The 25,553-nt window shown below is 43.6% G+C and overlaps 1 protein-coding gene across 1 annotated transcript in view; it reads right to left on the bottom strand.

Annotated features, from left to right (window-relative positions):
• Positions 1-25,553, bottom strand: part of dipk1aa (divergent protein kinase domain 1Aa) — a 72,275-nt gene that overhangs the window by 16,646 nt on the left and 30,076 nt on the right. Inside the window, exon 3 of the mRNA XM_063064645.1 lies at positions 4,480-4,587. Within this exon, the coding sequence (XP_062920715.1) occupies positions 4,480-4,587 (108 nt within the window). The remainder of the gene's footprint in view (positions 1-4,479; positions 4,588-25,553) is intronic.

The following is a 25,553-nucleotide window of genomic DNA, read 5'->3' as shown; positions in this document are numbered from 1 at the left end:
GAGGGGCTACTGCACAGGACCAAAAGAAGCTGCAGAAGGTTGTAAATCTAGTCTGCTCCATCTTCGGTACTAGCCTACAAAGTACCCAGGATATCTGCAGGGAGCGGTGTCTCAGAAAGGCAGCATTCATTATTAAGGACCCCCAGCACCCACGGCATACCCTTTTCTCACTGTTAAGTAGAGGTACAGAAGCCTGAAGGCACACACTCAGCAATTCAGGAACAGCTTCTTCCCCTCTGCCAGCAGTTTCCTAAATGGGCATTGAACCTTTGGACACTACCTCACTTTTTTAATATACAGTATTTCTGTTTTTTGTACATTTTTAATCTATTCAATATACATATACTGTAATTGATTTACTTATTTATTATTATTTTATTTATTTATTTTCTATTCTATTTTATGCATTGCATTGAACTGCTGCTAAGTTAACAAATTCACGTCACATGCCGGTGATAATAAATCTGATTCTGGATTTCATTGAAATCTTTGAAGTTTTCTGTGTAAAATAAACTCTCTATTGCTGAATGTATTTTCATCTTTTTGACATGTACGTATTCAAATCCAGATTGTATTTTTTATGAAACACAGCTATATTTAAAGAAAAGAAGTCACATAGCAGCAAGTTGCACAATCTCTAATAGTACAGCACCTTGTGTTTAACCGATTGAAGATTAATGCAGTTTTGCATTTATGCATCATATATAGTGCAAGACACAAGCTCATAAAGGCTGTCTAGGATAGGTAGGTATTTCAATACAATTGCTTCCTCTGAGGAAGAAAAGGATTCCTGTATGCCTGTTATAGAATAGATGTAATTTGGGCTCCTCATTGAAGCAAAGATGTGCTGGCATTGGAGATGATTCTGGGAATGAAAGGGCTATCAAACGAGGAACGTTTGATTGCTCCAGGTCTATACTCGCTGGAATTTAGAAGGATGGCGGGGGGGCGGGGGCGCGGTTGCAGGGGAATCCCATTGAAACTTTTCGAACGTTGAAGGGCCTGAACAGAGTAGATGTGGAAAGGATGTTTCCCATGGTGGGGGAGGTCTACGACAAGAGGGCACGGCCTCAGAATAGACGGGCATCCATCTAACACAGAAATGCAGAGAAATTTCTTTAGCCAGAGGGTGGTGAACTTGTGGAATTTATTACCACAGGCAGCTGTGGTGGCCAGATCGTTGGGTGTATTTAAGGCAGAGATTGATAGGTTCTTGACTGGACACGGCATCAAAGGTTACGGGGAGAAGGCCGGGGGGGTGGGGGGTTGTGGCTAAGGAGGGGAGAAAAGGATCAGCCATGATTAAATCGCAGAACAGACTTGATGGGCCAAATGGCCTAATTCTAGGTCTTCAGTTAAAATGAGCTTGTAGCTTGCAGACAACATGAATGGCCACCAGATGGTACTGTGGTACAGTCTCTTTCAACTCTTCTTTCAAGCCTTTTATCAACCCCAAAAAAAAACATACTGTATATTTGTTTTAACAAAGGTAGCACTTCACTTTATCATTCATGGAATGTAGGCAACACTGGTGCTTACTGTCACTGAGCTGAGGCAATTAGGTGTCAACCAAATTCAGTGAGCCTGGACTTACATTGACTTAAGCTCAGTAGGGCAAGTTTTCTTCCCTGAAGGATGTTAGTGGACTAGTTATACTGTCATGGGAATATTTCCCTTGTTATAAGCAGCAGTCTTCACCAAGCATTTTTTGGACAAGTTCAACCTCTGTACTGACTAACAAATGGGCTTGGGTAAATAGAAAGCACACATCCTTCAAAATGTATGTAGAGTGCAGAAGAAGTTCATAGTTTAGGCTTTTAGCTTGCAAATAAAAAGGCAGAGACATTTGTACTCCAATTAGGAAGTCACAGACAGCCTCGAGTGATTTAATTGCGGTACTTGTTACCACACAGAATAGTTGAGAACAGTTTAGCAATTGTTATAAAACAAATGAAAAGCTTTGCAGATAGGGTTAAATGAAGCAAGGTGTCAAACAAATACATTGTTGAAAGAGATGCTTAGCCTACTCAGCTCACTTTATACTTATGGCTGCAAGGCCAAGTATAGCTTCAATGCTGTATTTCAGTCTGCTGACACCACCACTGTTACTGGTTGAATCATAGGTGGTGACAAATTGGCATATCAGAGGCAGACTGAAGATCTGATTGAATGGGTATCACTACGGCAACCTCACACTCAATATCAGCAAAAGCAAAGGGCTGATTATTCACTACAGGAAGAAGAAACTGTAGGTCCACGAGCCAGTCTTCATTAAGAGATCAGAGTTGGGAGGGTTGGTAACTTTAAATTCTCTGGTGTTATCACATCAGAGGATCTGACCTGGGGCAAGTACTACCATGAAGTTCAAGTTCATTGTCATCTGACTGTGTGTGTGTGTGTGTGTGTGTGTGTGTGTTGTGTGTGTATATATATATATATATACAAAACCGAACTAAATAATGTTCCTCCAGACCACAGTGCACCCACATAACAGAGAGTACACAAAACAATACGTTACCACAAGTTAATAAAATATAATTCAACAAGTATGTAGTGGATGGGTGTTTACAATTGTGCAGTTTCTTGCAGTGACATGCAGAACAGTTGCATATCAAGCTATGATGCACCCAGATAGGATGCTTTAAATCAGACACACAAGGGATTTTGTAGATGCTGTAAATCTTGTGCAACATAACATTGAGCAACATGCAGCAACCCCCCACCAAAGTCAATAATCTGCACTTTTGTTTTGCTGACATTGAGGGAAGGTTGTTGTCATGACACTGTGCTACTAAGCTCTCCATTTCCTTCCTGTACTCCAACTCACTGCTATTAGAGATATAGACCACTATAGTTGTATCATCTCCAAAATGATGGCGTTAGAAAGAGGGAGTAGATCGGGGAGCGAGGATGAAACTTTGTGGAACACCAGTGTTTCGAATAATTGTATGAAGGTGTTGCTGCTCATCCTTGATGATTGCAGTCTATTGGTCATGAAGTCAAGGATCTAGTTGCCGTGGGGTATTTAACTCCCAGACTACAGTGTTTGTTGGATTTATGGTATTGCAGGCAGAGCTGTCATGAGTACATGGAAAAACCAGAGACTACCAATGTGCATCTGAGAGTACTGATAAGGCAATTAAACCTTCTACAACGTTTGTACTTGCTGGTGAACCCAAGAACTGTACTAATCTTCACCAACCTAATGAAAGCTGAGGAGATGCCAAAACATTTGCTGGTCAGTACTGAGGTAGTTGATTAGGGCATAGTGGTAACAGGGATATTATAACTGGACTGAGCACGGAGAAGCAAATAGAATTGCGCAGTGCCGTAACACCATTTCTGAACGAATAGCCTGCTCCCATTTATTGTCAGAAATTGGAATAGAGAGAAAAGATTTGCTAGCAGCCAAAGGATACGATCAAATGAACATAGAAGATTTGAGTTGAGAAAACTGGTGAAAAGTCATGAAATTAGACCAAAAGGACATTTACTCAAGAAAAAAAAAACAAAACAAGTATCTGAAATAGAAATGCAAAATATTAGAGATACTCAGCAGGTCAGTGAGTATGTGCAATAGCATAAATGTTTCAAGTCAATTACCCTCCAACAGAAGGGAAAACACGAGAAAACAAGTGTGTTTTAAGTCACAGAGAGATAGAGCAAAAGGGGTCATTACCAGCCTTTGTTTGTGTCAGGTTGGCCAAAAACTCGTATTCCTTTAATAGTAACTCATTTTATTATTTTCTCCACAAGTGCTACAGTACTTGATCTGCTAAGCACTTCCAGCTTTCAAATTTTATTTCAGGTTTCCAGTAGTGGCTGTGTTCCAATCATATTTCCAGCAAGTTTTTTTTTCCCCCACAGTAATGCTCCCATTCTTTTCCTCTGTTTACATTCCACAAGGCTGATCAGATATAAATAATGCACACTAATTCCTCTCTCTCTCTTAAATGACAGCATAAGCACTAGGTCACCACACAACAGTTGTCCCCATCTCGGCCTGAAACGTCAACTGTACCTCTTCCTAGAGATGCTGCCTGGCCTGCTGCGTTCACCAGCAACTTTGATGTGTGGTGCCTAAAATGTTGATTGAAGAGGTGGTACAGGCGCCTGAAGACCCACAATCCCTGCTTACAAAAAGCTTCTCCCATCTGCTATCAGATTTCTGAATGGTCCATGACTCCATGAACACTACTTTGTTATTCCTCGATTTCGGTAACTTAGTAATTTTTATGTCTAGCACTGTACTATTGCTGCTAAACAACAAATTGCACATCAGTGGTAATAAAGCTAATTCTGATTCTACTAGTAGACTCACAAGATGCAACAGAAATGAAGCCATTTTGCCATTAAGCTGATGTTTACAATTTCCTGAATCGGTAACAATGCATAAACATCTTAGAACTCAAAAAGTATTAGAAATATATTATGTATACTTTAATGATTTAAATAGCAAATTCTTATTAAAGATATTACCTGATTGTTTGGCTTATTGGACAGGCACTTGCCAAAGTAAAGTGTATCTTTATCACACAGACTGCCACATGCTGATCCATCAATAATTCCTTTCTGGTATTTATCACACTAGAAAAATAATTAAGAAACACTGTTACATGGAAAGTATTCTAATGTAAAAAATTTAATCTATTTAAATGTCTACACAATTTGTAGTGACTCTCATTCATTTAATCAGGAAATACTTTCTACAAAGTGCTCAAAATTAATCACAAATATACAACAGAAAATGATTGATTGCACAAGTATTCGCGCCCCCCCACTTTAATATGACGCAGCAAATCATCACTGGTGTAGCCAAATGGTTTTAGAAGTCACATAATTAGTTAAATGTGCTGTGATTATGAAGACACGTAGTCCTCTTTTATGGTCATTTAGTAATGCAGACATCCCACCCTGCAAAAACTCATTTCAGGGAGGTAGCACCATCAATTTGCGGGAGACTTCCAGGAGAGGTGGGATGTCTGCAATAGAGTAGCTCCTTAGCAGCTAGCCAGCTAGTTTAAATAACGTTAGCTATGCTAATGAACGAATGACACCTGTTAAACTCACCTCAACATGTCTTTTACAGTCTTAACCCATCATGGGCAATGGAAAAGTCACTGTTGCAAACAGTGCAGCAAGCAACACTGTCATTATTTTTGACTCCTATTAGGCAGGGGTACACTTTAGGGTAGTCTGGGGTGACATATGATTTATATTTTCTTTTTTTGGAACACTCTCCAATGGCGCGCTCTCGCTCGCTCACTCTCTCTCTCGTGGTCGCTCTCGCTTGCTTTCTCGCTCGCTCACTCTCGCTTGCTTTCTCGCTCACTCTCGCTTGCTTTCTCGCTCGCTCACTCTCGGGCTCTCTCTCTCGCTTGCTTGCTCTCACTCTCTCTCGTGGTCGCTCTCGCGCTTTCTCTCTCACGCTCACTCTCAAAAAAATTGATTTCCGTGACATTGTATATAATTTGCGGGCATCAGGGAACCACTATTAATATGTGGGAGACTCCCGGAACTTCCGGGACAGGTGGGATATCTGGTAATGCATGCATTAAGAAATGATACATTATTTTCTCCGGTATGATATCACAAAACACAGGACAAACCAAGACTGAAAAACTGACAAAACCACATCATTATAACATATAGTTACAACAGTGTAACAATACCATAACTTGATGAAGAAGTCAATGAGCACAGTAAAGTTCGAAGTCTCTCAAATGTCTCAGATCTCACGCAGACGGGAGAAGGAAGAAAAACTCTTCCTGCCATGCCGACCACAATCTGACCCTGAGTCATCCGAAAACTTCAAGCTCTGATCAGCTCTCCGACACAGAGTACTGAGTGTCATCTCTGTCCGAACGATTCGACCCCCTTCTCAGTCGCCAAAAGCAGGCAAGGCCGGGGATTTTGAGGCCTACCCTCCGAAAGATTCCGACCACACAGTAATGACAGCAGCAAACGGGCGTTTCAGAAATTTCTCCAGATGTTCCTCTGTGCTTTCACGTCCATTCTCCATCAAATCAGAATTGTCCACGGCCCCTATTTAAGAGATACGATATCATTTTTCACCGGAGGGCTGCGCACACGCAGGCGCGCCGCCATCTTCTCCTCCCGCCTTGTTGGAGAATTGTATGCAGTCACGGTGTTTCAATTGATTGTAGTAAAAATACACCTGTATCTGGAAGGTCCAACTGCTTGTGAGTCAGTATCTTGGCCAAAACTACACCATGAAGACAAAAGAACATTCCAAGCAACTCCACTGAGAGGTTATTGAAAAGCACAAGTCAAAAGATTGACACAAGAAAATTTCCAAGTCACCAAATATCCCTTGGAGTACAGTTAAGTCAATCATCAAGAAATGGAAAGGATATGGCACAGCTGTAAATCTGCCTAGAAAAGGCAGTTCACAAAAAATGAGTGTGCAAGAAGGCAACTAGTGAGGGAGGCCACCAAGAGACCTATGACAACTCTGGAGGAGTTATGAGCTTCAATGGCTGAGATGGGAGAGAATACAACTGTGCATACAACTGTTGCCTGGGTGCTTCACTAGTTGCAGAGTGGCAAAGAAAAAGCCACTGTTGAAAAAAACTCACATGAAATCTCGGCTAGATTTTGCCAGAAGGCATGTGGGAGACTCTGAAGTCAGCTGGATGAAGGTTCCATGGTCTGATGAAACCAAAATTGAACTTATTGGCCACACTAAACATCGCACATCAAAACCACACTATCCCTACCGTTAATTATAGAGGTGAAAACATTATGCTCTGGGCATGTTTCACTGCAGCAGGCCCTGGAAGGCTTGTGAAGAAAGAGGGTAAAATGAATGCAGCAAAATACAGGGAAATCCTGGAGAAAAACCTGATGCAGTCTACAAGAGAACTGCGACTTGAGAGAAGATTTGTTTTCCAGCAAGAAAATGACCCCAACCGTAAAGGCAAAGCTATATATACAGGAACGGCTTAAAAAACGAAGTTAAAGTCCAGGAGAGGCCAAGTTAGAATCCAGACCTTAATTCAACTGAGAATTTATGGCTGGACTGGAAAAGGACTGTTCACTCACAATCTCCATGCAGTCTGACAGAGCTTGAGCAGTTTTATAAAGAAAAATGGGGGAAAATTGTAGCTTCCAGATGTGCAAAGCTGATAGAGAACCATCCACACAGATTCAAGGCTGTAATTGCTACCAAAGGTGCATCTACTAAATACTGACTTGAAGGCAGTGAATACTTAAGCAATCAATTATTTTGTCTTTTATATTTGTAATTAATTTAGATCACTTTGTAGAGATCTGTTTTCAGTTTGACATGAAAGAATCTTTTTCTGTTTATCGGTGTCAAAAAGCCAAATTAAATCCATTGGGATTCAATGTTGTAAAACAATAAAACATGAAAACTTTGGGGGGCGGGGGGAGGAGCTGAATACTTTTTTTCCCAGGCACTGTATATGATGATATACATGTACTTTGAACACTGTGTAATAGACTTGCATTACTTTATTCTTAAATGGTTGTTGAAACACAGGAGATTATAACACTAGTTTATTATCCAGAAAAATGAGGATTATTATGAATAATCCAGAAGTATAATTGCTCACACATCAAAGTTGCTGGTGAACGCAGCAGGCCAGGCAGCATCTCTAGGAAGAGGTACAGTCGACGTTTCGGGCCGAGACTCTTCGTCAGGACTAACTGACTAACTCTTACTAGCTCTTCCATCAGTTAGTCCTGACGAAGGGTCTCGGCTAGAAACGTCGACTGTACCTCTTCCTAGAGATGCTGCCTGGCCTGCTGCGTTCACCAGCAACTTTGATGTGTGTTGCTTGAATTTCCAGCATCTACAGAATTCCTCGTGTTTGTGAGTATAATTGCTCATTCCATTAGTGACCAAGAAGGAAAGGGTTTTCATCTTGGAGTGTGTCAGTATTTTAAGTCATATTATCAGAGCCCTGAATATCTATACTGTCTAATTTGTTCATCCCAATAGAGCTGCAATGGTAGGTAGCTGTCTTTGCTATAGTGTCTGTTTTGAGTCCTGGGCTCAAATGTCTGTCATGTTACCAGCAGCAGCTGAAGCCAGTTTTCAGATAATGCTGTATTTATGATTTCCTTTAACACGAACACACAGGGTTTAGAGGAAATGTGTTTGTTGGACAAACCTTTGCACTGACTAATCATCTGGTGAAGTTAAAAAAAAACAAACTGAGAAGCCATTTTCAGGCAAAGAAAAAGAAATAAATAACATGACCAATTTGTTATAGTTTATTTACCTCACAGATATGTTATGTTGTATGTTTATGTCTATATTCTCTAGAATTTAAAGTAACAAAGTATTTTATTGAAACAGGCAAGACATGATAGAATAGGTATTGCGATGTTATGCTACTTGGAGAATCTTGAACAAGAGGATATAGTTACAGAATTGAAGGGATGGGTGGGGTGGGAGGTTGGGGGTGGTGCAAGCAAGAATTACTTAAAAAGAAGAATGGCCAATCTATGGCATTCTCAATCTCAGTGTGCTGAGGAGGTTACATTATTGGTAATACTTAAAGAGGAAGCAAATAAGTTTTGAAAGATCAGAGAATTGTGGGCTTATAGGGGACTGGCACAGAAGAGAAACTATGATCAACAGGAAGGCAGATCAGGCTGGAAGAGCCAAATACCCTACTCCTGTTACTACTTCCTCATGTTCTTGTTGTAAGTTTTAAAAGTAAGTACTGTGCAAAGGTCTTAAATTATATTATACATAATATATATATACACACACACAAAGTTAGGATGCCCAAGACTTTTCCACAGTGCTGTATTTTCCAACATGGAGCAGGGAGTGTGTTTGTAAATCTGATGGGAGTAAAGGATGTTGGGAATGGCAAGGGTGGAGCATCACAGGAGGAGTATGGGACAGGTGGCAGAGAAGTGCCAGAGTGTGGCTAGGGTAGAGACACACCCAGCCCTGAGACACCAAGCAATTGGTTTATCGATCAATACAGAATGTCTCTTCAGTGTTTTCCACTTCCTCCCCTCTTCCTTTTTCCCCAACTACTATTCCCCTCTCTGCCCTCTTCCACTCTCAGCCCAAATTAGAGACCCATATCAGAATCAGTTTTATTATCACCGACATGTCATGAAATTTGTTTTTTTTTGCAGCAGTACAATACATAACATTACTACAGTACTGTGCAAAAGTCTTAAGCACCCTAGCTATATACATGTGCCTCAGACTTTTGCACAGTACTGTAGTAATTTTATGTATAATACTATTAAAATAAGTTAGTTTTAGTACTAGACTTAGTATGTGCATACATTTCTCACTTCATTGCCCTCTTTTTTTGTAGTAGTAATGCAGACTCAGTTTCTTTGCATTCGTCTCCAATGTGCAACCCATAAGTTTTCATTTTCTGAAGCAGTACTGGTCTTTTGGATTGTGTTATGGTATATAGAAACAGAGAAAATAGGTGCAGGAGTAGGCCATTCGGCCCTTTGAGCCTGCACCGCCATTTATTATGATCATGGCTGATCATCCAACTCAGAACCCCGCTCCAGCCTTCCCTCCATACCCCCTGACCCCCGTAGCCACAAGGGCCATATCTAACTCCCTCTTAAATATAGCCAATGAACTGGCCTCAACTGTCTCCTGTGGCAGAGAATTCCACAGATTCACCACTCTCTGTGTGAAGAAGTTATTCCTAATCTCGGTCTTAAAAGGCTTCCCCTCTATCCTCAAACTGTGGCCCCTCGTTCTGGACTTCCCCAACATCGGGAACAATCTTCCTGCATCTAGCCTGTCCAATCCCTTTACGATCTTATACGTTTCAATCAGATCCCCCCTCAATCTTCTAAATTCCAACGAGTACAAGCCCAGTTCATCCAGTCTTTCTTCATATGAAAGTCCTGCCATCCCAGGAATCAATCTGGTGAACCTTCTTTGTACTCCCTCTATGGCAAAGATGTCTTTCCTCAGATTAGGGGACCAAAACTGCACACAATACTCCAGGTGTGGTCTCACCAAGGCCTTGTACAACTGCAGTAGTACCTCCCTGCTCCTGTACTCGAATCCTCTCGCTATAAATGCCAGCATACCATTCGCCTTTTTCACCGCCTGCTGTACCTGCATGCCCACTTTCAATGACTGGTGTATAATGACACCCAGGTCTCGTTGCACCTCCCCTTTTCCTAATTGGCCACCATTCAGATAATAATCTGTTTTCCTATTTTTGCCACCAAAGTGGATAACTTCACATTTATCCACATTAAATTGCATCTGCCATGAATTTGCCCACTCACCCAAACTATCCAAGTCACCCTGCATCCTCCTCACAGTTAACACCCAGCTTCGTGTCATCCGCAAACTTGGAGATGCTGCATTTAATTCCCTCATCCAAGTCATTAATATATATTGTAAACAACTGGGGTCCCAGCACTGAGCCTTGCGGTACCCCACTAGTCACCGCCTGCCATTCTGAAAAGGTCCCATTTATTCCCACTCTTTGCTTCCTGTCTGCTAACCAATTCTCCACCCACACCAATACCTTACCCCCAATACCGTGTGCTTTAAGTTTGCACACTAATCTGCTGTGTGGGACCTTGTCAAAAGCCTTTTGAAAATCCAAATATACCACATCCACTGGTTCTCCCCTATCCACTCTACTGGTTACATCCTCAAAAAATTCTATGAGATTCGTCAGACATGATTTTCCTTTCACAAATCCATGCTAACTTTGTCCGATCATTTCACCGCTTTCCAAATGTGCTGTTATCACATCCTTGATCACTGACTCCAGCAGTTTCCCCACCACCGACGTTAGGCTAACCGGTCTATAATTCTCCGGTTTCTCTCTCCCTCCTTTTTTAAAAAGTGGAGTTACATTAGCCACCCTCCAATCCTCAGGAACGAGTCCAGAATCTAACGAGTTTTGAAAAAATTATCACTAATGCATCCACTATTTCTTGGGCTACTTCCTTAAGCACTCTAGGATGCAGACCATCTGGCCCTGGGGATTTATCTGCCTTCAATCCCTTCAATTTACCTAACACCACTTCCCAACTAACATGTATTTCGCTCAGTTCCTCCATCTCACTGGACACTCTGTCCCCTACTATTTCTGGAAGATTATTTATGTCCTCCTTAGTGAAGACAGAACCAAAGTAATTACTCAATTGGTCTGCCATGTCCTTGCTCCCCATAATCAATTCACCTGTTTCTGTCTGCAGGGGACCTACATTTGTCTTTACCAGTCTTTTCCGTTTTACATATCTATAAAAGCTTTTACAGTCCATTTTTATGTTCCCTGCCAATTTTCTCTCATAATCTTTTTTCCCCTTCCTAATTAAGCCCTTTGTCCTCCTCTGCTGAACTCTGAATTTCTCCCAGTCCTCAGGTGAGCCACTTTCTCTGGCTAATTTGTATGCTTCTTCTTTGGAATTGATACTATCCCTAATTTCTCTTGTCAGCCACGGGTGCACTACCTTCCTTGATTTATTCTTTTGCCAAACTGGGATGAACAATTGTTGTAGCTCATCCATGCAACCTTTAAATGCTTGCCATTGCATATCCACCGTCAATCCTTTAAGTGTCATTTGCCAGTTTATCTTAGCTAATTCATGTCTCATACCTTCAAAGTTACCCCTCTTTAAGTTCAGAACCTTTGTTTCTGAATTAACTATGTCACTCTCCATCTTAATGAAGAATTCCACCATATTATGGTCACTCTTACCCAAAGGGCCTCTCACGACAAGATCGCTAATTAACCCTTCCTCATTGCTCAAAACCCAGTCCAGAATAGCCTGCTCTCTAGTTGGTTCCTCGACATGTTGGTTCAAAAAACCATCCCGCATACATTCCAAGAAATCCTCTTACTCAGCACCTTTACCAATTTGGTTCACCCAATCTACATGTAGATTGAAGTCACCCATTATAACTGCTGTTGCTTTATTGCACACATTTCTAATTTCCTGTTTAATACCATCTCCGACCTCACTACTACTGTTAGGTGGCCTGTACACAACTCCCACCAGCGTCTTCTGCCCCTTAGTGTTACGCAGCTCTACCCATATCGATTCCACATCTTCCCGGCTTATGTCCTTCCTTTCTATTGCGTTAATCTCTTCTTTAACCAGCAACGCCACCCCACCTCCCCTTCCTTCATGTCTGTCCCTCCTGAATATTGAATATCCCTGAACGTTGAGCTCCCATCCCTGGTCACCCTGGAGCCATGTCTCTGTGATCCCAACTATATCATAATCATTAATAACAATCTGCACTTTCAATTCATCCACCTTATTACGAACGCTCCTTGCATTGACACATAAAGCCTTCAGGCGCTCTTTTACAACTCTCTTAGCCCTTATACAATTATGTTGAAAAGTGGCCCTTTTTAATGCTTGCCCTGGATTTGTCGGCCTGCCACTTTTACTTTTCTCCTTTGTACTTTTTGTTTCTACCCTCACTTTACACCCCTCTGTCTCTCTGCACTGGTTCCCATCCCTCTGTTGTGAACAAACCTCCTCACGCCTAGCCTCTTTAATTTGATTCCCACCCCCCAACCATTCTAGTTTAAAGTCACTCAGTAGCCCCTGCTAATCTCCCTGCCAGGATATTGGTCCCCCTAGGATTCAAGTATAACCCGTCCTTTTTGTACAGGTCACGCCTGCGCCAAAAGAGGTCCCAATGATCCAAAAACTTGAATCCCTGCCCCCTGCTCTAACCCCTCAGCCACGCATTTATCCTCCACCTCATCACATTCCTACTCTCACTGTCGCGTGGCACAGGCAGTAATCCCGAGATTACTACCTTTGTGGTCCTTTTTCTCAACTCCCTTCCTAGCTCCCTATATTCTCCTTTCAGGACCTCATCCCTTTTCCTACCCATGTCATTGGTACCTATATGTACCACGACCTCTGGCTCCTCACCCTCCCACTTCAGGATATCTTGGACACGATCAGAAATATCCCGGACCCTGGCACCAGGGAGGCAAACTACCATCCGGGTCTCTGGACTGCGTCCACAGAATCGCCTATCTGACCCCATTACTATCGAGTCCCCTATCACAACTGCCCTCCTCTTCCTTGCCCTACCCTCCTGAGCTACAGGGCCAGACTCTGGAGGCACGGCCACTGTCGCTTCCCCCGGGTAAGCTGTCCCCCCCAACAGTACTCAAACAGGAGTACCTGTTGTTAAGGGGCACAGCCACCGGGGTACTCCCTGTTACCTGACTTTTCCCTTTCCCCCTCCTAACCGTGACCCACTTGTCTGCCTCCCGTGGCCCCGGCGTGACCACCTACCTGCAACTCTTCTCTATCACCTCCTCACTCTCCCTGACCAGATGAAGGTCATCGAGCTGCAGCTCCAGTTCCGTAACGCGGTCCCTTAGGAGCTGCATCTCGATGCACTTGGCGCAGATATAGACGTCCGGGAGGCTTGGCTCATGCAGTATGTGCATCGAACACATAGGTTTAAGAAAAAGATGAAGTCCCAAAAAGCTGTATATAGGATGTTAAGACACAACCCAAAAAGTAGGAAATTAAACAGTGTTCATCTCAAGATTACTGCCAATGCTGGTTGCAGCTGTATTTTTAAGATATTACATGCTCGTATAATAAATTTTCCAATTAACATGTGTTTAAAGAGAGCACAGGAAAGAAGGCTCTGGTGAGACCAGAAGGCATTTGACAAGGGACTATGTTAAAGGCCAGTGTACAATGCAAGAACTCAGACTTGCAGGGGAAATGTGCAAGTTTAAACAATCAAATCCCTTACTCACTCTTCCTTCAGTTAGTCCTGACGAAGGGTCTCGGCCTGAAACGTCGACTGCGCCTCTTCCTATAGATGCTGCTTGGCCTGCTGCGTTCACCAGCAACTTTGATGTATGTTGCTTGAATTTCCAGCATCTGCAGAATTCCTGTTGTTTACGTTTAAATTCACTACTGCGAAGCCTCTTCCGGTGATGCCTACACCGAAGAAGTTTAGATCCTCTCTTCGACGGGAGTTCAGTGAAACCATCTCTCACTGCTCCCCATCTGTAATTTCTTCGGCTCTTCAACTTTTCGACCACATTTTGACTCAGACTCGCTATCACTGCCATGTATACCTCTTGCCCATCCTCTGGGTCACCCCCCCCCCTTGTCTTTCTCCCTAGGCCTCCTGTCCCATGATCCTCTCGTATCCCCTTTTGCCTATCACCTGTCCAGCTCTCGGCTCTATCCCTCCCCCTCCTGTCTTCTCCTATCATTTTGCATCTCCCCCTCCCCCTCCAGCTTTCAAATCCCTTACTCACTCTTCCTTCAGTTAGTCCTGACGAAGGGTCTCGGTCTGAAACGTCGACTGCGCCTCTTCCTATAGATGCTGCTTGGCCTGCTGCGTTCACCAGCAACTTTGATGTATGTTGCTTGAATTTCCAGCATCTGCAGAATTCCTGTTGTTTACGTTTAAATTCACTACTGCGAAGCCTCTTCCGGTGATGCCTACACCGAAGAAGTTTAGATCCTCTCTTCGACGGGAGTTCAGTGAAACCATCTCTCACTGCTCCCCATCTGTAATTTCTTCGGCTCTTCAACTTTTCGACCACATTTTGACTCAGACTCGCTATCACTGCCATGTATCCTTTCTTGGAATGTGCCTCCGTCGCCAACTTACTCCAGTTGGCTTTAGGATTCGTTTCCAAGCCTCTCAATTTGGACCTTCTGAGGATCCCAGGTACTCACATTTTATTGACTCTGCCTCTCGCCGCTTCTCCCGTCAAGCTCTGAAGGCGACGCTCTCCGCCATGAGGAGGTACTTGGTGTCCCTATCCCAGACCCTTCCACACCTTCGGGACACTTTCTTCGCCGTCTGTAATGGTCCTACCCGCTATTTCATCCTCCGTCGGATCCACGCCTGCAATCGCCGTTTTTTTGACTTTGTCATGTTAGGCAAAGATCGCAAGATCTTACATCTACAGACTCCAGAGCCTGCCGGCCCCGACGCTAGCAGGCATGAACTTTCAATTGCGGCGCCTGCCATTGATCTCGGCGGCTCCAACACCTCAGGACACATTCAAAACCCGGACTCCAGCAACGACCATGGACACATTCGAAATGATTACGCAACCACCAACTGCGACTCCAGCCTTGAACTCCAGGCCGGGTCTTTATGTGCTGCTGTTGTGACTCCCGTCTCCCCTTCCCCCACCACCACTCCGCAGCCCCGTCTTCCTCAGATCCCACCGTCAGCTCCTGGGCCCTCAGAGGCTCCATCTTCCTCTCACCCCAACCCTCCCCTCTCCACTGACACCACCAGCCTCCCCCCTCCCCCCTCTGATCCCAGCTCTCATCCGTGCTGGGTCTTTACCATCCCCTCCGACCTTCAACTGTCGGAGGCAGAACGCTCTGTTCTCAGTAAGGGCCTCACCTTTGTCCCCCTTCGCCCACACCTCAGCGAGTTCCGTGTTCGCCATGATGCGGAACTTTTCTTCCGCCGTCTCCGTCTCCGAGCCTACTTCTTCGGCAAGGACTCTTCCACCCCCACCGATGACCCCTTCTCCCGTCTTCAACCCTCCTCTTCTTCATGGACACCCCGCTCTGGTCTTCTGCCTGCTCTGGATCTCTTTATTGCCAACTGCCGACGGGACATCAACCGTCTCGACTTCACCGCACCTTGTCCCCATTCCAACCTCACTCCTTCGGAACGCTCTGCTCTCCACTCCCTCCGCACTAATCCTAACATTATTATTAAACCCGCTGATAAGGGGGGTGCTGTTGTAGTCTGGCGTACTGACCTCTACCTTGCCGAGGCACAGCGACAACTCGCGGATACCTCCTCTTATTTACCCCTCGATCGTGACCCCACTAAGGAGCACCAGGCCATTGTCTCCCACACTATCAACGACTTTATCCGCTCAGGGGATCTCCCATCCACTGCTACCAACCTTATAGTTCCCACACCCCGCACTTCCCGTTTCTACCTCCTACCCAAGATCCACAAACCTGCCTGTCCTGGCCGACCTATTGTCTCAGCTTGCTCCTGCCCCACCGAACTCGTTTCTGCATACCTCGACACTGTTTTATCACCCCTTGTTCAATCCCTTCCGACCTATGTTCGTGACACTTCTCACACTCTTAAACTTTTCGATGATTTTAAGTTCCCTGGCCCCCACCGCTTTATTTTCACCATGGATGTCCAGTCCTTATATACTTCCATCCCCCATCAGGAAGGTCTCAAAGCTCTACGCTTCCTTTTGGATTCCAGACCTAATCAGTTCCCCTCTACCACCACTCTGCTCCGTCTAGCGGAATTAGTCCTTACTCTTAATAATTTCTCCTTTTGCTCCTCCCATTTCCTCCAAACTAAAGGTGTAGCTATGGGCACCCGTATGGGTCCTAGCTATGCCTGCCTTTTTGTTGGGTTTGTGGAACAATCTATGTTCCGTGCCTATTCTGGTATCTGTCCCCCACTTTTCCTTCGCTATATCGACAACTGCATTGGCGCTGCTTCCTGCACGCATGCAGAACTCGTTGACTTTATTAACTTTGCCTCCAACTTTCACCCTGCCCTCAAGTTTACCTGGTCTATTTCCGACACCTCCCTCCCCTTTCTAGATCTTTCTGTCTCTGTCTCTGGAGACAGCTTATCCACTGATATCTACTATAAGCCTACTGACTCTCACAGCTATCTGGACTATTCCTCTTCTCACCCTGTCTCTTGCAAAAACGCCATCCCCTTCTCGCAATTCCTCCGTCTCCGCCGCATCTGCTCTCAGGATGAGGCTTTTCATTCTAGGACGAGGGAGATGTCTTCATTTTTTACAGAAAGGGGCTTCCCTTCCTCCACTATCAACTCTGCTCTTAAACGCATCTCCCCCATTTCACGTACATCTGCTCTCACTCCATCCTCCCACCACCCCACTAGGAATAGGGTTCCCCTGGTCCTCACCTACCACCCCACCAGCCTCCGGGTCCAACATATTATTCTCCGTAACTTCCGCCACCTCCAACGGGATCCCACCACTAAGCACATCTTTCCCTCCCCCCCTCTCTCTGCATTCCGCAGGGATCGCTCCCTACACAACTCCCTTGTCCATTCGTCCCCCCCATCCCTCCCCACTGATCTCCCTCCTGGCACTTATCCGTGTAAGCGGAACAAGTGCTACACATGCCCTTACACTTCCTCCCTTACCACCATTCAGGGCCCCAAACAGTCCTTCCAGGTGAGGCATCACTTCACCTGTGAGTCGACTGGGGTGATATACTGCGTCCAGTGCTCCCGATGTGGCCTTTTATATATTGGTGAGACCCGACGCAGACTGGGAGACCGCTTTGCTGAACATCTACGCTCTGTCCGCCAGAGAAAGCAGGATCTCCCAGTGGCCACACATTTTAATTCCACATCCCATTCCCATTCTGACATGTCTATCCACGGCCTCCTCTACTGTAAAGATGAAGCCACACTCAGGTTGGAGGAACAACACCTTATATTCCGTCTGGGTAGCCTCCAACCTGATGGCATGAACATTGACTTCTCTAACTTCCGCTAGGCCCCACCTCCCCCTCGTACCCCAGCTGTTACTCATTTTTATGCACACATTCTTTCTCTCACTCTCCTTTTTCTCCCTCTGTCCCTCTGAATATACCTCTTGCCCATCCTCTGGGTCACCCCCCCCCGGCTTTCTCCCTAGGCCTCCTGTCCCATGATCCTCTCGTATCCCCTTTTGCCTATCACCTGTCCAGCTCTCGGCTCTATCCCTCCCCCTCCTGTCTTCTCCTATCATTTTGCATCTCCCCCTCCCCCTCCAGCTTTCAAATCCCTTACTCACTCTTCCTTCAGTTAGTCCTGACGAAGGGTCTCGGCCTGAAACGTCGACTGCGCCTCTTCCTATAGATGCTGCTTGGCCTGCTGCGTTCACCAGCAACTTTGATGTATGTTGTTAGTTTAAACTGAATATTGGTTAGACTGATCTCAGGCTAGAAGTGCCCCAGAGTTCAGTTCTTGGCTCTCAGTTATTTATACAGTAATTAAATCCTGAAGGATTGCAGAGTATCAAAGATAACGCTAAAATAGGTGGGAAGGCAGGTCATGAAGATATTTGGACTCTGCAGCAAAATATGGAAAGAGTTAGTAAGCAAAATCTTGGCAGGTGAAGTTTAATATGGGGAAGTGTGAAGTGAAGCTCTTCACTCACAGGATTCGAAATGCAGTTTATCTTCTAAATGGAAAGACTGCAAGTAATTCAAGTAGAGAGATCCAGTAGTTTTTCCTGCATTGACACAAAACGTTAACAGATATGTCCAATAAGTAGTTAGTAGTGTCAGGTCTGAGTGCTACTGGTACCATGTAACCCAGTACTATCTGTGGCATGGTCGGATGGTTGGCGACTAAACCGGCTCCCCCACCAGGCTTGCCTGGTGAGGAGGGTGGCTAGATACCCTGCAGGATGAAAAACAAGACCTGTCAAAGGGTGGATGAACCCTCTCGTAGGGTCAACGGCCATCTAGCAAACACGAAGCGTGGAAAAGGCATCCCTTGCATCAAAGCTTGGTCTGGCCATTCACTGCAACAGAACTTCCCCCAGCCGTCTTGGACCCCACCATGCTGCTGGATCCAGGAGGGGATGTTGAGAGGGTGGGTCTGGACCTGTGCAACCCCCTACTCACCTAAATCCATTTACGCACACGCAGTTCCTTTCTGAGGAGTGGGGTATCCTAAACCCCACTAACTGACTGAAAGGAATCATCATCGATGGATAGCCAGAGAGTTAAGACGGTAAATGGCATTTTTGTCTTTATTGCAGAGGAGCAGAAGAATAGATGAGTTACCACAGTATAAAATATTAGTGAAGATACATCTGGACTTGCATCTGTTTTGATTGCTTTATTTAAGCAAGGATATGCTAGTATTGGAGGCAGTCCAAAAGAAATTCACAAGCCGAATAATTCATCGGATGAGACAATTGTCAGTGCAAAAGGACTTCCAATACAAGACTGTACATATTAGATGGAGAGAGATGCCTCTGATAGTTGGAGAGTTCAGAATCAGGTGTCACTGCCTCAGGGCATGGAATTTTTACTTGGAGCTGAGATCAATAGGAATTCCTTCATCCAGGGGGTGGTGAACCTGTGGAGTTTGCCACTACAGAATTAAATTCAAGAAACTGGTAAATACTGCACATTTCTTATTCCAAAAACAATCAGTTGGTGAGCAGCCAGGTTAAGTTGGATGGTGGATTGGGTCCAAAGGCCTGAGTGTTTTACCTTTGTCCTGCTTTTCATGTTTCCAGTTGCAGTAGAAGTTTATTTGCCTCCTTGTGCCTGTTCTGCCATTCAGGTCTGTGTGGCCAAGTAGACAGCAACGCAGAGTTAACAATCAGGTCAGTCATCGCAATGCTGGCTTGCCTTTGTGCACATAGCAGTGGCCTAATTCTGCTTCGAATTTGTACGTTTTTAAATACTCAGTGCATGGGTAGAAAAATCCAAAGCTGCATTTACAACTGATGAGGAAATTTCTTTTCAGCTCATTTCTGAGTAGTTAACCCATCACGGTGTCAAGGGTATCCTATCACAGTGTAACATTACACTGCATGCAATCCATTAAGCCCTGTAACAAAGTTCTACGGCTGACAAGAGAAATTAGGGATAGTATCAATTCCAAAGAAGTAGCATACAAATTAGCCAGAGAAAGTGGCTCACCTGAGGACTGGGAGAAATTCAGAGTTCAGCAGAGGAGGACAAAGGGCTTAATTAGGAAGGGGAAAAAAGATTATGAGAGAAAACTGGCAGAGAACATAAAAACGGACTGTAAAAGCTTTGAAAGATATGGAAAAAGGAAAAGACTGGTAAAGACAAATGTAGGTCCCCTGCAGACAGAAACAGGTGAATTGATTATGGGGAGCAAGGACATGGCAGACCAATTGAATAATTACTTTGGTTCTGTCTTCACTAAGGAGGACATAAATAATCTTCCAGAAATAGTAAGGGACAGAGGGTCCAGTGAGATGGAGGAACTGAGTGAAATACATGTTAGTAGGGAAGTGGTGTTAGGTAAATTGAAGGGATTGAAGGCAGATAAATCCCCAGGGCCAGATGGTCTGCATCCTAGAGTGCTTAAGGAAGTAGCCCAAGAAATAGTGGATGCATTAGTGATAATTTTTCAAAACTCGTTAGATTCTGGACTAGTTCCTGAGGATTAGAGGGTGGCTAATGTAACCCCAATTTTTAAAAAAGGAGGGAGAGAGAAACCGGGGAATTATAGACCGGTTAGCCCAACGTCGGTGGTGGGGAAACTGCTGGAGTCAGTTATCAAGGATGTGATAACAGCACATTTGGAAAGCGGAGAAATGATTGGACAAAGTCAGCATGGATTTGTGAAAGGAAAATCATGTCTGACGAATCTCATAGAATTTTTTGAGGATGTAACTAGTAGAGTGGATAGGGGAGAACCAGTGGATGTGGTATATTTGGATTTTCAAAAGGCTTTTGACAAGGTCCCACACAGGAGATTAGTGTGCAAACTTAAAGCACACGGTATTGGGGGTAAGGTATTGGTGTGGGTGGAGAATTGGTTAGCAGACAGGAAGCAAAGAGTGGGAATAAACGGGACGTTTTCAGAATGGCAGGCGGTGACTAGTGGGGTACCGCAAGGCTCAGTGCTGGGACCCCAGTTGTTTACAATATATATTAATGACTTGGATGAGGAAATTAAATGCAGCATCTCCAAGTTTGTGGATGACACGAAGCTGGGCGGCAGTGTTAGCAGTGAGGAGGATGCTAAGAGGATGCAGGGTGACTTGGATAGGTTGGGTGAGTGGGCAAACTCATGGCAGATGCAATTTAATGTGGATAAATGTGAAGTTATCCACTTTGGTGGCAAAAATAGGAAAACAGATTATTATCTGAATGGTGGCCGATTAGGAAAAGGGGAGGTGCAACGAGACCTGGGTGTCATTATACACCAGTCATTGAAAGTGGGCATGCAGGTACAGCAGGCGGTGAAAAAGGCGAATGGTATGCTGGCATTTATAGCGAGAGGATTCGAGTACAGGAGCAGGGAGGTACTACTGCAGTTGTACAAGGCCTTGGTGAGACCACACCTGGAGTATTGTGTGCAGTTTTGGTCCCCTAATCTGAGGAAAGACATCTTTGCCATAGAGGGAGTACAAAGAAAGTTCACCAGATTGATTCCTGGGATGGCAGGACTTTCATATGAAGAAAGACTGGATGAACTGGGCTTGTACTCGTTGGAATTTAGAAGATTGAGGGGAGATCTGATTGAAACGTATAAGATCCTAAAGGGATTGGACAGGCTAGATGCAGGAAGATTGTTCCCGATGTTGGGGAAGTCCAGAACGAGGGGTCACAGTTTGAGGATAGAGGGGAAGCCTTTTAGGACCGAGATTAGGAAAAACTTCTTCACACAGAGAGTGGTGAATCTGTGGAATTCTCTGCCACAGCAAACTGTTGAGGCCAGTTCATTGGCTATGTTTAAGAGGGAGTTAGATATGGCCCTTGTGGCTACAGGGATCAGCGGGTATGGAGGGAAGGCTGGGGCGGGGTTCTGTGTTGGATGATCAGCCATGATCATAATAAATGGCGGTGCAGGCTCGAAGGGCCGAATGGCCTACTCCTGCACCTATTTTCTATGTTTCTATGTTTCAATTACATCTTTGCTTATTCTTCAAACCTCAGAGTAGAGCCCATCTGCTTAAAGTATCAACCATATTCCCAGTGAGTGGGAATAAAAGGATCCTTTTCTGGTTGGCTGCCAGTGACTAGTGATGTTCCGCAGGGTTCAGTATTGGGACCACTTCTTTTTATGCTGTATATCAATGATTTAGATGAATGAATAGATAGCTTTATTGCCAAGTTTGCAGATGATACGAAGATTGGTAAAGGGGCAGGTAGTGTTGAGGAAACAAGTAGGATGCAGAAGGACTCAGACAGATGAGGAGAATGGGCAAGAAAAGTGGCAAATGAAATACAATGTTAGAAAATGTATAGCCATGAACTTCGCTAGTAGAAATAAATGTGTGGACTATTTTCTAAATGGGGAGAAAATCCAGGAATCTGAGATGCAGAGGGACTTAGGAGTCCTTGTGCAGAACACCCTCAAGGTTAACTCGCATGTTGAGTTGGTGGTGAGGAAGACAAATGCTAAATTAACATTCATTTCAAGAGGTTTAGAATACAATAGCAAGGATGTGATGCTGAGGCTTTATAAGGCACTGGTGAGACCTTACCTTGAGTATTGTGAACAGTTTTGGGCCCCTCATCTTAGAAAAGATGTGCTGGCATTGGAGAGGGTCCAGAGGAGGTTCACAAGGATGATTCAGGAATGAAAGGGTTATCGTACGAGGAATGTTTGATGGTTCTGGGCCTGTACTATCTGGAATTCAGAAGGATGAAGGAGGATTTCATTGAAACCTTTTGAATGTTAAAAGGCCTAGAAAGAGTAGGTATGGAAAGGATGTTTCCCATGGTGGGAGAGTCTAGAACAAGAGGGCACTGCCTCAGAATAGAGGGGCACCCTTTCAAAACAGAGATGTGGAGAAATTTCTTTAGCCAAAGGATGGTGAATTTGTGGAATTTGTTGCCACATGTAGCTGTGGAGACCAGGTTGTTGGGTGTATTTAAGGCAGAGATTGATAGATTCTTGATTAAACATAGCATCAAAGGTTACAGGGAGAAGGCCGGGAACTGGGGTTAAGGAGGAGATAGAAAAAAAGGATCAGCCATGATTGAATGGTGGAGAAGACTCGATGGGCCAGATGGCCTAATTCTGCTCCTATGTCTTATGGACTTATATTCTGGAGCAGCAGTATATCCAATTCTTGTGATTTTTGTCGTTCAAAGTATTAAAGTTTATATTTACATTGGTACATTATTTACAAGGATATCCTCACTTTGAGGATCTTTTAGATCTATGTGTTAAGTTCAAGTTTATTGTTATTCAGCCATATACATGTTGTGTATTTAAAATTTCAGTAATATTTGACTAATATTGTAAATATTGTTGGATTAGGCATTTGTTTGCTTCAATGACTCATTACATTTTGTGTGTAAAAGTACATGAATGGCTACCTGTTGAAGCACGGCAAGATGTTAAGAGTTTTTTTAAAAAAAGCACAGCAGTTTTTAAAAAAATTGCAGCAGTTTTTTTTCCCCCTTCGTAAGGGGAGAAAGATCTTTGAGTTTTAAAAAAAAGCCAGAAAACTGATGAATTCACAAGTTTATAAACAGTGAGTACCAAGTATAATAATCATAACTTTAAAAAATAAAGCAGAAAGGTTGGCTATATAGGAAAGGTAGACTCATTCGATTGCTCAAAGGATAACTGGATATTGTATACTGAGCAAATTGAGCAATATTTTGAAGCAAATTAAATAGCCAATGAAGAGTGAGTAACACACACAAAATGCAGGAGGAACTCAGCAGGCCAGGCAGTATCAATGAAAAAAAAAGTACAGTTGGCATTTCAGGCTAATACATTTCAGCAGGACTGGAGAAAAAAAAAAGTGCCAATTTTACTGACTTCACAGTTTGCTTAGAAGTTTAACTGCTCCAACTAAACCAGCTGATACGAGCTTTACTAATATCATGAAACTAATGCAGGAACATTTAGAACCAAAACCATTATTGATTGCAGAATGATTTAGGTTTCACAAGTGGAATCAAAAGGAAGGGGAGTCCATTTCAGCTTACGAGCTGAATTGAAGGAGTTGCATGAACACTGTCAGTTCAGTAATGGCTTAATAATGCACTGAGAGATTGTTTAGCTTGGGGAATCTTACAAGAAAGCATTTCAAAAAAAGCAGCTCTTAAATGAAGCACAATTCACATTTAAAAGAGCAGTTGAAATTGCTGTATCAATGGAAACAGCAAACATAAATGCAATTGAGTTGTAGTCAGGAATGAAAGTGAGCGTAAATGAAATTGCAAAATTTAAACAGAAACCTGCCCGGCTGAATAAATTGTGTTACTGTTGTGGCAGGGGCTCACACACACCAGACCAAGGCGGGAAATGCAAAGTAGGACAAAAAAGAGCATGTTGGGCAAACAAAAATAAGTGGACTGCACAGGGAAGAGAATAAGAAAAAAAAATCAAGATGCAGTTTCAGAAACAGCACTCATTTGAATGTTGTTGATGAAATAACTCATTATGATAGTGACACAGGATTGAGTAGCCTTGAGATTTATAATGTGAAAACTAACAAAGGACATGCAATTTGGCTTACACCAGAAATGAACAGCAAAAGAATTCAAATGGAATTGGACACTGGTTTGGCTGTTTCAGTCATTCTACAAAATGAGTAAATGGCATTTCAAAGAAACTGAACTGAAGCCTACAAATATAAATGTAATTCCTGTGGGAACAACATTCATAACAATGCAGTAAAATAACCAACAAGCCACTTTGAGCTTGTATGTGGTAAAAACTGAAAGGCCAGTATTGTGGGGGCCATGGGTGGCTAACTCAACTACAACTTGATTGGAGATACATCTACCATTTGCATGCCACATCCCCTGCAACAGAGTCAACAGAAAGCAAAGGTCAAAGGATGTGTCACAGTTGCAGTCTTTTTTAGCACTTGTCAATTAATATAACTGGTTTCTATCAAACCTGTCTGCTTTGCTCCACCCATAAATATACTTCTACTAATAGGGAAGAAATGGCAATAGATAATGCAATGTGAAGTGGCTTTCCAAAAGGAGAAAAAGTTAAGCGAATGGCATATCTCATCATGCCATCACTTCGCTTAAAGTAAAAATGCAGTTATTACTTCCAGCTTCATGTTTTTATTTCAATTAGATATTACATTACATGTCAATGATTTGGATGATGTTTTGTTGCAAAGTTTGCAGACAATATAAAGATTGCTGGAGGGGCAGGTTGTGTTGAGGAAGCAGAAAAGCTAGAAAACACATGGACAGATTAGGAGAATGGGCAAAAAAGTGGCAGATGGAATACAGTGTTGGGAAATGTATGGTCATGCACTTTGACAGGAAGAAATGAAAAAGGTTGACTATTTTCTAAATGGAGAGAAAAAACAAAAAAAACTGATGTTGCAAAGGGACTTGGGAGTCCTTGTGCAGGATTCTCTAAAGGCTAGTTTGCAGGTTGAGATTTTGGTGTGAAAGGCAAATGCAATGATAGCATTCATTTCAACAGGACTAGAGTATAAAAGCAAGGATGTCATGTTGAGACTTTTAAAGCACTGGTCAGGCTTCAGCTGGAAGTATTGTGAGCAAGTTTAGGCCCATCATCTTAGAAAGAATGTGCTGAAACTAGACAAGGTTTAAAGCAAGTTCACAAAAATGATTCCAGGATTAAACAGCTTGTCAATATGAAGAGTGTCTGATGGCTCTGGAGCTCTACTCACTGGAATTCAGAAGAATGAAAGGTGACCTCATTGAAACCTACTGAATGGTGAAGGCCTTCATAGAATAAATGTGGAGAGGATGTTTCCTACGGTGGGAGAGCCTAGGACCAGAGGACACAGCCTCAGCATAAAGGGGCGTCCCTTTAGAATGGAGATGAGGGAGAATTCTTTAGCCAGAGAGTGGTGAATCTGTGGAATTCATTGCCATAG

The sequence above is a fragment of the Mobula hypostoma genome, chromosome 12 (assembly GCF_963921235.1).
Source record: "Mobula hypostoma chromosome 12, sMobHyp1.1, whole genome shotgun sequence".
Taxonomy (NCBI): domain Eukaryota; kingdom Metazoa; phylum Chordata; class Chondrichthyes; order Myliobatiformes; family Myliobatidae; genus Mobula; species Mobula hypostoma.
The sequence above is the reverse complement of the archived record's forward strand: the minus strand, read 5'-3'. Positions and strand labels throughout refer to the sequence as shown.